Below are 14,901 nucleotides of genomic sequence, written 5' to 3' on the forward strand. Positions count from 1 at the left end.
AACCAACCCTAAGGGACCAGCATCAAAGATACAAGCCCACATCTTTCTCCTTCCTAATGTTTCTGAATACGTTTACATCTTCAGATTAAAGGCACGTCACCAATGTGAAGAACAGTTCATTAATGATTGTTTTATTCTTTAAAAAGCATAACAAAATGACCCTTTCTGTGACCCCTTCTGCAAGCCAGGAGTGCCTTTCACATCTAGTTTTGCTTGATCTAGAGTTCTGATGCAAACATCTGGCAGATAAGAGGTCTGCAAACAAATGATCTGCTGATTACCTCCTGGCACCCACTGCTGCTCTGATGCCTTAAGGCCTCCGATGCCTGCTGAACTTCCACCTCCTATCCATCACCAATCCACCACTCCTGTTCTGCCAACATACATGGTTTATGGGGCCACAGTGACCTGGATCACTGAACTGATCTGGATAAAAAATTTAACAACCCTGGGAGAAACGATTTGGGGTGTGTTTTATGGCCTAATGACCCTGGATCGCTCCGCAGCACAGACCCACAGGTACGTGCACTGGCACAAGGAGGGCAGTACGAGGGTGGGAACCCACCATGGGTGTGACGGGCTTGGGAACTCTCTGTATTGGTGGTGGTGTCTAAACTCTTGTAGCATGAAATGACAGCCTCAGCCACTGCAGACACGGTTACCTTGAGACAGGCTGAATTAAAAGCTGTCTGCTGAAAAAAGTCCAGTCTTTCAAGCTTTGAGCATCCTTTCATGTAGTGCTGCAATCATCTGAACACCAGGCAATTCCCTTAACCCCTACACAATCAGGTCATTGTCAGGAAGAGAAGGATTCACCCTCTCTTTGAAGCAACAAATGGCTCCTTGGAGCCCTCAAACTGTACAAAGCCACAGCAGAATACTGCAACCCTGTTCTGAAAGTTTCCACAGGAACCGTGACTAGCAGACAAGGGCAAAAGTTTCCATCACCTGTTAGCAGGATACTTCCACCATTATTTGTAACACAGGACAACTGATACCCAGTATTTTTCCATCATTTTTTCCAGACCAGAAGAGATGAGCAGAGAACAGCAGGGGAAAGAAAAGCCTTTTGATGTTGCTAAAGAGGTTATTTGCATGCAAAGCTGTCTTGCTCTACTCCCTGAATTCCAGTCAAGTTTTTTGGCCTGGAAACCAGTATTTCGGGAGGAACTGCATTGTTAGAAGATGACCTGCTAAGGAAGACTCCCTGATTTCTGATGAGTTATTTTTAAGGAAACATCTGATGCGAGATCAACCAGTAAGGTCATAGCTTGGAGCTGAATTCCCTTAATTACAGCCCTCCCATTAAAATGAGGATATGAAGCAATAAAAGAGGCATTGGTTGCATCCCTGCTTTATTGTTATCAGTCTCAACTTGCCCTTGACTAAGCGTAGTGGGCAATTCCATGCCAATCCTGCTTGGCTTTTAACTCCCGTATTGCCATACGCAGCCTTGCTAAATCCATGAAATGCAACTCCTGTGACTTAGTGATTTTATATACCACACCCCCGCAGCCCCTGCACCAGAGAGAAAGAAATACGTGACACACTTGTGTCCCGTGGTTGATGCAAGATCTGACTGAAGCCTCTCCCACGGTGGTGACAACTAGGCACGCTCCTTCCCTGATGCCTGATGAAGTCAGCTCGCGCTGCGGCATCCCCTCCTTTTGGGACCTTTTCCCTGTCGTGTCTCCTCTCTTCCCAGAACCAAGAACAGCTTCTCTTGGAGATCTCACCCCTTGTCAAATCTGGCAAAAGTGGCCCATGGGGTCAAATATCTTTGGGGATGAAGTGGGGTACATAAACACGTGTATGTGGTCACATTAGCCCTTTCCTTTAGGAAATCAAGCTGACAGGGGAAAGTAAAGCTGTGGCTGAAAGTGCCTTTTGCTTTTGACTGCACACACACCCCCCCCGCACTGTGGCAGTCATTTATGAGGTTGTACCATGACCAAGAAGATTATTTTAAACCCAGATCCCTTCCATAAAAATTTGCTCACTCCCTAACACCTCTCTGTGCGCAGTGGGGAACTGCTCAGCAGAGATGTCAACGCTCACCTACCAGGGCTTGGAAATTATTTTGGATGCAGTTTAACTGCCAATAACCACATCACCATTAGGACTCCCCAGCTACGAGCAAGACCTCGGGGTGCTGGAGAAGGTCCAGCAAAGGGGAGAACCCCACAGTGCCCCTGAGCACTGGAGCGAGCAGGCGGAGCAGCCTGCGAGGGGACAGGGGACACAAATTGCCCCAGCCAGGCGCAAGCAGTCAGCACTGCAAACACAGCAACGCTTGTCCCACTCCATCACCTCAGTTTCTGCAATCAGCCTCATATTCATACATTGCATAAATAGCTCTTATCCAGCATCAGCGAGTAAATTTACTAAATAAAGGCCAAATCCTGCCATCATTGTCTTGCCCAGGGTGCCTTTTGCCTGCATAATATGTAACAGCAGCAGAAGTTGCTCCCAGACCACCAATAAATCAGCACGTTTCATTTCCTACATCAAAACCTGCTGCCACACGATTTGGATTGATTATCAAGTGCTCCCGTGATAAAGGGGAGGACATGGGATTTGGCTGGCACAGTCTCTCCCAGCCAGTGACCTGCAGGTCTGTGACTGATGAACAGACCGATTAAAATCAAATGACTCGCAAAACACTTGAACATTACATTTGCTGGAGAAAACAGTTGTACAGAGATAGGATCAGGCACTGTGTGAAGGAGCCGTGTGGTGCTAGCAATGCTGCAGCTTCATGGTCTAAGGGTAATTTCTGTAGTAACAGGTAATGTATTTTATGGGGGAAAAAAGGCAAATTTTCAGACATGTTCAAATCCTGCAGATCTTACATCTTTTTATTGCCTTATGACAGATACTGTTTCTACCTATAAATGTAGGCTTGCTGAAGAAAAGCTATTGGTTTTACTATTGGTTTTACTTATCCCTGCTGACCCACAGCGAAACCTGGCTAATGGCTCCTGCCGCAACTAAAGGGCTTTTGCATCAGCAGTAGGTTTCTGTGTATACACAGCCACCGTGCACAAACACAGGAATGGAGGATGTCAGCAGAGGAGGATGGGGATGAAGGCAAAATGCACTGGTGTGCAACACGCTCTGAAACGTTCACACACTAATATTAGCAAGAGAGGTTTCAGCTGCAGTGGGACGGGGGGTTGATGGGGGACCTACAGCCCCTGATCTACAGTACGGGCTGAACCATGTGGCCATGATGAAGCCTGCCAACTAAATAGTCACAAAATAAAAGGGTGTAAAATGAGTTTAAGTGATGGAGGAGCCCACAGGCTGAAGCTGACTTTCTCAGGGCTGGGATTCAGCGTGGAGGCAGCTAAGTCTTAAATCACAACTGCTGCTGCTGGTGGAATTGTGTCCTGGATCTCTGATCCCCTTTTGCACAACACTTTACAGCACAAGAGCGCCCTTGTCATTACACACTCATCTTTTGTTGATATTTCTTTTTCAAATGCATCTTTGCCTGGAGCCTGGCCTTTCCTGCTACAACTCAAAAGTCAGGAAGGTCCATTAGGGAAATTTGGCCTGACCTTCAGCAGAGAACATGCCTTTGCCCAGCAAGTACACGATGCAGGGAACCCCGACCCACCGCAAAACTTCCATTAGGATATATCCATCTTCCCTAGACCTCTACACGTTTCTCAGCCCCCCAACCTCATCCTTCAGTCCTACAACATACTGCACACAGCCATGGTACTAACTGGAGAATAATAAACACCAATGCTTGAAGAAACAGGACACTTTCTGAAGTGTTTCCTTGCTATATTAACTGCAGTTACAGTCTCTTTTAGTAAGAGGAGATCTCTTCAGGAGTACAAACACTGTTCAGGATTTAATTTCTCTTGTTTACTTTTAACTTCTGTTCCACTGCTCTCTTCGCACGTATGAAGTCCACAGCTTTGCAGCATGCACAACCCGCTCAGCGTACACCCGGTGTCCCACAGCTCAGCCACTGCAACTGGGCTCACACACCACCCAACAAGCAGCACAGCCTCCTGCTCTCACAGCACCTTCTCCCAACCACTGCAATAAGAAAAACCCACTCCAGAGGAGAAATCCCTGTCTGGGCTGAGCCAGGAGAGCCTCGTCCCGGATCTGTGCACGGGCTGTTGAACCCACCTGCTGCTGCCACCATACCCTCCTCCTCTCCCCCTCCAGCCCCGAGCAGGGAGGGGACAGGGGGCCAGGGCAACAATGGGGCTGCGCAGCCGGGGCGCAAGGGTTACAGGGGACGGTGGCTTGCCCAGGGGAGCGTGCAAGGCTCGCACGGGCATCTGCTGCCGGTGCACCGGGCCCAGCGACGGGCCAGCCCCGTCCCGGAGGAGGAGCCGGCCGGGCAGGTGTGCCGGCAGCCCGGCCCAGCCCTGCCCAGTCCCGCCAGCAGCGGCTTCTGCCCTCGGCGCCGGGATGGTCTGAGCCGGCCGGAGGACGAAGGAGATGGAGCCGCTAGAAGCGAACAGCAGCTGCAGCAACGGTGGGTGCACCCCGGCCCGACCCGGCCCAGCAGCGCGGGGGGGGGGGGGGGGGGGGGGGGGGGAGCGGGACAAGCCCCGGGGCTCAGCCCTGCCCGCCCCGCTCCAGCGGCCGCGGGGAAGCGGCGGGAGGGTCCCCGGGGAGGGGGGCGGCAGCCCGGGGTTCCCGCCGCGGGGGCTGAGCCCGCTGCACCCCCCGGCCTTATCCCCCCACCCGGCTTTGGGGCTGTTCCTGTCACTGCTCTGTTTTTCTGGGTTTGGGGTTTCTTTTCCTTTTTGGGGGGGGTCTGTATAGCAATGGGAAAAGTCCCTTTATCCGCAAGCAACACACAGCCTGCTCTGCCAGCAGCAAGCGTTGCGCTGTGTCAGCCTGACAGCGCTTACTGAGAAGCTAGGGTGGCTTTTTTTTTTTTCCTTTAAAGATTACCTAATCCAGTCGGCAACCACCCCATCCCACTGCCTTATGCTTGTGCCCAGTAACACACTGCAGAGACTTTTACCCAGCCGAGGAGGCTAGATGTCCCCCTATTCCCCAGGAAATATTTCCACAACCAAGGATGTTTTCCCATTAGAAAAGAAATCTACTAGGGAACCTTTGGAAACTCATCTAGAAAGTCACTGTAATTTTTTCCATTAGAAAAAGTTTGGATCCAGTTCGGATCCAAATCCTCAGCTACATGTGCCAGGGACAGGGGGTGCAGCTGCAGAAGGTCTAAGCCAGTCTCTTGGTTCAGGAAAAAGGTGGGGCCCATGCCCAGGCTGTCGGCAGTACTGTGAGCAGTTTAGCCATTGCATACCCCTGCCTGCAGAGACACAAATACTTGCTCCGTAATTCCTGCATGAGTTCAGGCAGAAAATTAAAGTCTTTTACTACAAAGGGAGTTTTGTGACACTCCACCTGGCTGTTCTGTTCCCCGTGGTCAGAGTCACGCTGTCCTTACTACACTCAGTGAAGATTGCAATAGAAAGATGTGCTGGGTGTGGTAGGAGTGTGAGGGTAGGAAGAAACTCAGCGATTTTCCCACCCACACGCAGCAACACACCTTGGCTAGAGACATGGGGCTTTAGTGATTTTGGTGTTAACAGCAGAAAACCGTGCCTGCTTTCAGTCCTTCCACACTGGCAGGATTTGCTGTGCTTTACCAGCACTCGGGCACTCTACAAATAGGTAGAATAAAACCATTAGACAGTAGAGGCAACGTAGAGATGAAACTTTGGTCCAGGACTAGCCTGTTGTTGTCTTAACGAGCAATCCCATGGCACCACTCAGTACACAGAGCTGGAACAGATGCACAGTTACAAAGTACTAGCATCACTCCGCATTAAACCCAAAGCTGTAAGCTGCAGATGAGCTGGCAGATGTGAGGATTAGTTGGCTGGAAAGCACCAAAACCTTTGAATCAACAAGGCTGAGTGTAGATAAGGCATAGTTCAAACTCGTAACATTGGAGTTTGGTGGAGAGACTCTGGCATAGATATTTGGAAATTCAAATTACATTATTACAGTGGTCCTTGTGGCCTTCCAGTTCAGTGTACAGACTGGCAGACACATTCAGTGTCAACGAGCTGCTTGAACTGCACGCCATAAATCTGTCACTCAACACCTTGCCATTTCCACATGTGAGTAAAGGGATGTCCTGAGTTGTTGAGAGCTGGTGGGTATGTGCTGTTAGGGTAACAGCATGGGTGGCTGTTCAGAGGGACATCTGAATGAGTCCAAAGGCCCTGTTGATAGTCATATCGGTAATTTGCTGTTTTATCTCCATGGTGGTCTCACAGGGTCTCTGGTCACCCTTTTGTGCCTTTCCCACCGGGTCGTGTGCCAAGTGATCAGCGATGCTGACCCAGATGACTCTGTCCAGGACAATGGGACTTTGGATAACTTCTGGGTAACTCAGCTGGAAAGCAATTACGGATTCTACATTGGCCTGGGCTTGGCTGTCTTCTCCAGCTTCCTCATCGGAAGCAGCATCATCCTCAAGAAGAAGGGGCTGCTACGGCTGGTGGAGAAGGGAGGCACCAGGGCAGGTAAGGCTTTTGTGGGGGGCAGGAGGTCCACCTGTTCCCAGAAGCACACACATCATCCAAACTCCAGCACTCATAAGGCAAGGGAACACCTCTGGGTACACATCAGCCTGCCATCAGCAATGTAAATAAGACCTTTTGCAGATTGTGGTCTAATCCATCCATCTTTTGTGGATGCATTTTTGTGTGTGAGACCCAGAGAGCAGTGCTGTGCTGGAACTGAGGAGCTAATTTACAGAGCCCTGCACTGGAAGGGCTCAGCTAAAAGCAGCATTCCCCTGCCTTGCACTGCAAATAGCAAGTCACATGCACTGTGTGATCAGATGTGCACCCACCAGAAGAACAATACATGCCCATCACAGCTCTTACATGGGAAAGCCTGAGGCCAGGAGGAAGCAGAGTGTTGAAAGCCCTTTGAAATGGGCCCCTTTGCACAAAGGTGCAAGTCATCACCATGCCACAGACCGGGGCAGAACAGCACAGCTCCATGACCCCACTCTTGCTCTTCTTGATGTAGTAGGCAGCTTTGCCACCAAGTCACCAAGACAAGGATGCAGTCCCATGTGCTTTAATTGCATTAGCAAGAGCCATTTTTTAATGCAGGACTGCATGCCTGCGATCTGTGTGAACTCTGCTTGTGATTTTCAGAAAGGATACTTCTGAGGTATGTTGCTCAACAACACGTAGATAACTTTCCTCTAGCACCAAGCTTTTATGGCTAGGCATGCGTTTATGTGCACGTATATATGGATGGGAAATATGGAAATGGTGGAGGAGCACTGCCTACAGCAGAATTGCACTGTGGAATTGGATGCATCCCATCAGCATTGCAAACATGTGCTCTAGCAGCAGCGTAAGTCCTACCTGGCAGCTGACCTACTTGCATAGCTACAAAACAAAATAATGATAATTAAAATACTACTGCTTCCCAGTTCTGGCCTAGGAACAATTTTAAATCATTTTACAAAGGAAGTAAATATCACCGTCCCCATTTTACTGTGTCCCCATATGGGGACACAGAGGCATGGAACGATGAAGTGACTGTCCAGAGTCAGCCAGCAAAGCTACCAACAGCACCTGAGCCACAGGCCAGTCTCGAGTCCGCCTCCATCCTCTGCCATTAGGCTGGCCACATGCAACTGCTGAACTCAGATGGGTTTGCTTTTTGGCATTATATTTGCACAATGAAATATCGGTATTGTTTCAACTGTAGAAGATGTGTCTCTCTCCTCCTTCCCTCCATGAACTCCTCTCACAACAGAGCCAAGCAAGTAAAACAAGAGCAAACCCCTCCCTATTTTTCAAGATGTTTAACCAGGAATTAGAGATTAATGACAGAAAACTGCAGCTGACAAGAAGAGTTCTTGAGAAAAAACCCAACAAAGCAAAAAACAACCCCCAAACCCACACAAATAAACCAGCAATTTCTAAGGAATACCAAAGCATAACATTTGAACTTCAGCATTTGTGAACTTGTTGAGGAACCAGAAGAGGCTGAATTCTAGTAAAAGATTTTTCCACATGTCCTGAACTCTTCCTGTCCGCCTCTCCATTCCCCCTTTCCCTATCTTGCCCTTTAATTTCTCAGTCCCAGTGTTTCACCCCTGCTATCTCAGCACATCACTTTTCTCCAAGGCAGGTTAAACACTGCTGTTACTGACAGCTCCGGTCAGGTCAGACTTTTCAAAAACACAGGCTCTCTCTGACCCAGTAAAATCAGGGTTCACAATGTCAGCAGGCTCAAGCTCCTTAGGTCTAACAGCTTGTGGGTTAAGACCAGAGCTGGATTAGTTCCCAACACAGTATGTCCATTCTTCCTCATTTATATGCATATTTTCTTTCATTTAGTTATTCCAATGCCAGGAATCATTTTTCGTCAGAAACGCTCAGTCACATAATGACTGCTCCACATAAAGTTAACATTAGGATTTCTGGCAGTTCAGGCAGAGGCCCTACGATACAGAGCAACGTACAAAAGAAGCAGATAGCTTCTGGGACAGGACATGGTGAGCCTTCACCACGACCACACAACACCACAAACTATGGCACCACATGCCCGCACAGAGCAACCCACCAGTTTTTTCCCTCTTCCCATCCTTTGTAGCTATAACCCCCACTTGAGCTGGGTTTGGAAAAACTCATTGCTTTACCTTAGTGCCCATGCGCGAGACTCCACAGCAAGCCAGTGCGATGCGAGGTGAAGTGCAGGGTCCTCACAGGCAGGATGCGGGCTGGCAGCGTCCCTGGGAGCAGCCTTTGGGTCGGGGCACCCAGCACAGAGCAGCCCCTGCCATCCTTTGTCCCTCTGCTCCGGGAGCACCCCACAGGGAACAGGCAAGTGGAACATGCAAGACGAGACATGACCAGTCGGTGGGAGCTCAGCTGGGGTGTTTACTGCTGGGTTTAGGGGCAAATGCACCCTGACGAACCAGCAAGGATGACCACAGCTCCCAGAGCCGAAGGGCAGCCCCAGGCTCCATGCTGCAGCAAGGCAGGCTGCACCCCAGGCCGATAACCTCTGTGGCTTTGGGGCAATGGGTGCTCATTCCCATTGCCATCCAGGATTAAACCACTGCTTTTACTGTATTTGCATTGTCCAGTCCTAAGTGCCAGCTTCTGCTAATTGCTTGACTCAACATAATCTCCATGTAGGATGGCATGTCTGCATAGTCTGTCCTTCCAGGCTGTTTTCTTTGTCATGCTCTTCCCCTTGCAATTTATCCCTCTCCAAAGGGACGTTTCTCATGTCTTGCTCTGAAGAACATGGTCGTTAATTCCTGCATACCCATGTGCTTTGCTTCCCCAGGAGACGGAGGCCACGGCTACCTAAAGGACTGGCTCTGGTGGGCTGGCTTGTTAACCAGTAAGTAGAAGCTGTTTCCCTGGGTTTGCAGCTTTGCCAGGGTCTGTCCCTGTATATCAGGTGTGGAACAAGCCCAGTATCTGGTGACTTAAAGCCTTTTTTCTGGTGAGTTCTGCCATCCTCGGCAGATGTACCTCAAGGAGAGCAGAGGCAGTGAGCCACACAGGATCTCCCTCACCATCCTCCTGCAGGGCTGGTAGGACTTGCTAGCTCAGTTTTACCCGATCCAAAGCATAAAAAGCTAGGTTTTAATAAGACAGCTGGCTGGTCTGCCTGTGTACCAGGCACAGAGCAAACAGCCTCCCATGCACGCCTGGGGGCTCCAGGAAAGGTTACTGCTGCAGAACAAGGGGGTTAACAAGGAGGTGTTGGTAGCAGCTCCTTTCTTGAGCAAAACTTGTTTTCCCTTAGAGCAAGCCTTAAAACCTTTGTTTCATGCTGCAACATTACAGTATCTTCTCAAATTGGACTCATAGCTGCACAGAGAGCAGCCAATTTCACAAGAGGATTTTTCAGAGCAGTGTTTTCTGGCTCTTACTGCTGCAGCAGCAGCAGCAGCAGCTCAAGGTGCCCCCACCTTGCTCTGCCCTTGCAGCTCCTGCTGCACAACTACTCTAGCACAACCCATAAGCAAGCACACAATACTCACTGCTCAGGGGACAAGGACAGCTCAGCCAGAGGGTAACACCACAGCCCCAAGGAGACACTTTGTAGGTGAGGAGCAGCCTCCTAGCACTGGGGCTCCCACAGCCCACCCCCTCATTCGTTACCCAGACACACTGCAGCTGCCTGGCTGGGCTAAGGGGGTTTGATGAGTTAATATGGGCCAGGTGTGACACAGCCAAGCCCTGGCACCCCCAGCCCTTCTCTGTGTGGGTGCAGGGCTCCAGGGATGCCTCTCTGCTTGCATTAATTCGTAAGAGAGAGATTTTCACCCACTATCTGGCCCTGTTTAGAAGCAGCATGAAACCCTCATAATAAACCCCACTCTTTAACTGACGTCTTACTAGTTTGCAAGCCCACGAGAGAAAACACAAAAAGTATACTGTAACTCACCGGTATTTATTTTTCTTGTGTTTGTTTAGTGGGTGGAGGGGAAGCTGCCAACTTTGCCGCCTATGCCTTTGCTCCTGCAACTATTGTCACGCCTCTGGGGGCTCTGAGCGTGCTCATAAGGTGATTTGTGTATCTATAGTTTGCAATTTGTCTTTTTTTGTTTGCCTGTTTGTCTTGTAAGATAGAAAGACTTGAAGTGATGCTAGTATGATTTATTCTGCCGAAAGGAAAAAATGTCTCGGTGTTTTCTAAAAAACGCTCTAACAGTGGCTGTCCTTTTGGGGGATCGTTTGGAAACCACTGAATTAAGTAGCATGCCCTTCTGGAAATGCTGTGTGCAGATAGCAGCCACATATACTTCAGGTTAAATCATTGCAAATATCAGCGTTACTTCCTTCCTTATTCCAGCTCTTTAGACAATTCAAGGTTGGGGTTTTTTGTTTCGGTTCGGTTTTGTAGTGAACAGTACTAAAAATCTAAAAGGGTCAAAAATATCAGGCTTTTTTTTAAACTGTCTTTCATTTGCCTTTTATTTTCTAGGCTTTTAGGGTGCTCTAATGTTGTGCTTTTATACTTTTGTCTGTTGCCAAAAGGGCTGAAACCCTATTTTATTGTTTTATTTTTAAAAAGGAGATTCGTATCAAAATACATGACTCCAGGTACTGAAGGTTTTCTAGAAGGACTGTTACTGTGAAATGCATAAGCAAACTAAGAGTTGGGACTGCTCTGGTGTCTTGCCCCAAATTTTTATGGACACCAACTAGGTATTTTTGCAAATACATCTATAGCCCCAGTACACTCAGAGTTTCTCTGGGGCTTAAGAGTTCTGATGATTTAGCTAAAATTAATGTAACTCTTTTGTTGTTAGGGTGGGTTTTTTTTTTCTCTGTTACACTGGTCTTTGAAGTCATTTCCTTGGGCACTAAAGGCTTCATAATGCCCAACAGCTCATGAGTGAATCTGGAGACCTTGAAAATATTTCTGAAGACGTGCTAACACATTCAGCATTTTTTCACCTTGCTGATACCTGAGCTGTGATCTACAGACCACACCTGCATCTCTGCAGGTTCAGCTGTCAGTAGATGCAATGTGATTATGTATTAACACACTGGAATCCAACAAATTTACTCCAAATTTGTGTCCTGGTATCACATGAAGGCATGCTTTACCTTATTTTAGCTGCTATTCCTTCTTTAAAGGACTTAAAAGCACCAACTGACGTTTTTCTGTCCTGTGCAGTGCCATCCTGTCTTCGTATTTGCTTGGAGAACGGCTCAACCTGCTGGGAAAGCTGGGCTGCATGCTGAGCCTCGTGGGCAGCACCGTGATGGTGATACACGCACCAGAGGACGAGGAGGTCACCACTCTGGACGAAATGTCTTCTAAGCTGAAAGAGCCAGGTACACAGGAGGTCGTGTTTTCTCTCTTGGGGCTGGGCAGTGTGTACTGCTCTGTCCCCCATCCCTGCTGTTCAGTTTTGAGTTATTTCTCTCCCTCTTCCAGGTTTCCTCGCTTATGCTGCGATCCTCTTGGCTGTCTGCTTCCTCCTGATCTTCTACCTTGCACCCCGCTATGGCCAGAGCAACATCCTCATCTACCTCACCATCTGCTCCGTTATCGGTGCCTTCTCCGTGTCCTCAGTCAAGGGCCTGGGTATTGCCATCAAGGGCTTCTTTGCTGGCCGGCCTGTGCTGCAGCACCCGTTGACATGGATCCTAGTCATCACGCTGGTGGCATCCATCACTACACAAATTAACTACCTCAATAAGTCTCTAGACATTTTCAACACCTCTTTGGTGTTTCCCATCTACTATGTGCTGTTCACCACCATCGTCATCACAACTTCCATCATCCTCTTTAAGGAGTGGGTAACCATGACTGTAGTGGACATCATCGGGACAGTTTGTGGCTTCCTCACCATCATTTTGGGGGTGTTTTTACTCCATGCCTTCAAAGACATGGATGTCAGTTTAGGGAATCTACCACAAGTCCTCCAGAGTGGACAGCAAGCGCCAGTCACCCGAGATGACAAGAACATCCTGATAGAGGTGGACAACTCCAGCATTGCCCCGGAGGATAAACCCCAAGTATTCATGATCTATACCTAGCGCGTTATATGCGAGGGTCTGGAGGTTGGGTGAATGGGTTGATGTCAATATTCCAGATGCTAGCGAGCAATTAAAAAAAGGAAAAGCAGAAAATAAAACCAACAGTGACTTATGCAAAGATTGGTAGAGTCAAGCCAAGTCTTTCTCTGGGCTTTTGGATTTGATCTTTCTCGTGGTGTGGCAGCAAAGGGTTTAATCCTCACTGGGCTTTAATACATGCAGCCACTGAAAATGAAAATCCTCTTGAAATATGATACTCCTGGGACAAAGCTCCTCTCTGAGGCCCCTTCCCATCTCTCATTCTTGGCAGGGCTAATGTTCACTCTTGCACTCCTTCCCCTGGGTGGCCATTGATATGTTTATTTCCAGGCCCTGAGTCATTGATTAGTGTTTTTGTCTTTTTTTTTTTCCTTTCTAGACGCTTGCATGAACGCCAAAATACACACCAGTATCTCAAATGGAGGTGAGAGACAAGGACTGAATGGTGTACGCCTGCTATTCAGACTCTGCTCATCCATGTTAAATTACTTGCTCGGCAAATATGGGACAAGAATATTGGTGAATATGGGCAAAACATGGTAAAGTTTGGAATAGGCGTTCACTTAGGCTCAGGGCAGGACCCAAGCTATAAAGTGTTTTTACAGGACCATGGCAGAGAAATCTTTTTCAACTTTTGTTTTTTGTGAGGTACAGGAGTTTCCCTGCAGCACAGTGTTAATTAGTTTTATGTGGGGTTTTGTTTGTTTGGGGTTTTTTTTTCTCTTAGCAGCTATGGTGCCCAGGCCATGTTGATGTGGTTGGTGAAGCCGCTGGGCCTGATCCAGACCTCACCTGAGCAAGGGGCAGCCCCCGCTCAGGCTGGGAAGCTCTGGCAGGATAAACCCTGTGTCAGGAGAAACACCGCCACCGTCTTCAAGCCTTTTTGTGGTCTGTGAAAATCTTTTCAGCCTGAAAGAGCAAGTGGATGTAGATTTTAAGGGTTTTTTTCTTATCAAATGTCTTGACCTTGGAGAGCCCCCCCAGATCTTTGAGCCCCATGACCTGTCCTGCTATCACTTAAGCCCAAAAACTTTTTTGTTGTTGTTCTTTAGAGGGAGGTATGAGCTGCATGTTAAAAGCTGAACAGGCGTAAGTGGGTAATGCTCTGCAGAGCTGTAGGGATGCAGTTTATCCCAGAGCGGTCCCGTTCACCCCTCTCCATCTCTCTCAATATAGTATGGATGTTACCTGGACGCTTGCTCACGGCTCACCTTCAAAACCCCCTTGGATTTGTATCAGTGGTGAGGACGAAGGGATGAGAAAAATAACATTTTGAGCTGGAAGGTGAAAAAGGAAAGTATTACCGCAGTTAAAAGTTTTTCCCATCTTGCTGCTGGGTCTTACAGCACAGGGAGCCCGTTTGCTCACAGCGAATCCCAAACAGGGAGCAGCGAAGCCTAAGCCGGCTTTGCCAAGCTGGCTCGGCTTGGAGGCAGCTCCGGCTGGGTTAGCCCTGGACCACGGCACACACTGACGCTGTCTGAGATGCTGACCTGCTTATACCTGGGTCTGAGTGTCGCTGAGCAAATGCAGCTTGGGGCTGGGGGGGGGGAGAGGAACATGCAATCTCTTATTTTAATAACATTTCAGTACTTTTTTTTGGAATGTGGAAAGGGAAATAAAGGCCTTTTCTAAAAAAAACATTGCAGGTGGATCTGAAAGTTTTTAATGATTTCTCTGATCTTATTGGTGTAGCCCTAAAGGATGAACAGGCTGAAGGACAGCCGAGTACAGCAGAAAGAGCACCTGTGGCAGAGAGTAAAACAGCAGCGACCTCCTTTGGTAGCAGAAAATAATCCAAGTAATTCACTCTAGCTTTGTTTTTGGTGTCCTAATTGGTGTAATGCTTTTTGCATTTTATTTTAGAAATAGATTGTAAATGGGACTCATCCTTCTCACTGCCTAGAACTGCATTTCATAAAAGCCATTCCTCCAGCTATCCTGCATCTCTGGACAAATGCCACATATAAAATGAAGATTTAAACCAAGGTAATGAAATAGCACACAGTGACAGGATATTTTTTAATGACAACTGACATTTATTAAAACTAGGCAAAAGGCACAATGAATTGCATTCTTCAAGTATTTGCATAGATGCACAGAGAGCATTATTGTAAACCATTAATATGTGGACAGAGGAGAAAGTGAGACGTATTTTGGTATATGTTCTCTCAAGTAACATTATCTTTCAAAAAAATCAGGTTTTACCATCTTTTACTCCTCCTGCAGTTCCCCTCTTCTCATTCACTCAACTTGCACGCATGAAAATTTAAAAGAACTTACTTAAAACTACCTTTTGGAGACT

The 14,901-nt window shown here is 48.1% G+C and overlaps 1 protein-coding gene across 4 annotated transcripts; it reads left to right on the top strand.

Moving 5' to 3' along the window:
- The first annotated feature begins 4,424 nt into the window (after positions 1-4,424).
- Positions 4,425-14,622, top strand: NIPAL4 (NIPA like domain containing 4). 4 transcript variants are annotated; one of them, XR_012996335.1, is made up of 8 exons: positions 4,425-4,507; positions 6,285-6,533; positions 9,337-9,393; positions 10,479-10,569; positions 11,689-11,849; positions 11,953-12,536; positions 12,976-13,115; positions 13,773-14,622. XR_012996335.1 is itself a non-coding variant. In XM_076349761.1 (8 exons), exons 1-7 carry the CDS (start codon positions 4,471-4,473, stop codon positions 12,985-12,987), a joined length of 1,191 nt encoding a protein of 396 aa, XP_076205876.1. In that variant the 5' UTR covers positions 4,425-4,470; the 3' UTR covers positions 12,988-13,020; positions 13,773-14,622. The 4 variants fall into 4 exon arrangements, 3 of the variants coding, with proteins under 3 accessions (XP_076205876.1, XP_076205875.1, XP_076205874.1); XM_076349761.1 differs by having other exon boundaries at positions 12,976-13,020; XM_076349760.1 differs by having other exon boundaries at positions 12,976-14,622.
- The last annotated feature ends 279 nt before the right edge of the window (positions 14,623-14,901 follow it).

This window comes from Aptenodytes patagonicus, chromosome 12 (assembly GCF_965638725.1).
Source record: "Aptenodytes patagonicus chromosome 12, bAptPat1.pri.cur, whole genome shotgun sequence".
Lineage (NCBI taxonomy): Eukaryota > Metazoa > Chordata > Aves > Sphenisciformes > Spheniscidae > Aptenodytes > Aptenodytes patagonicus.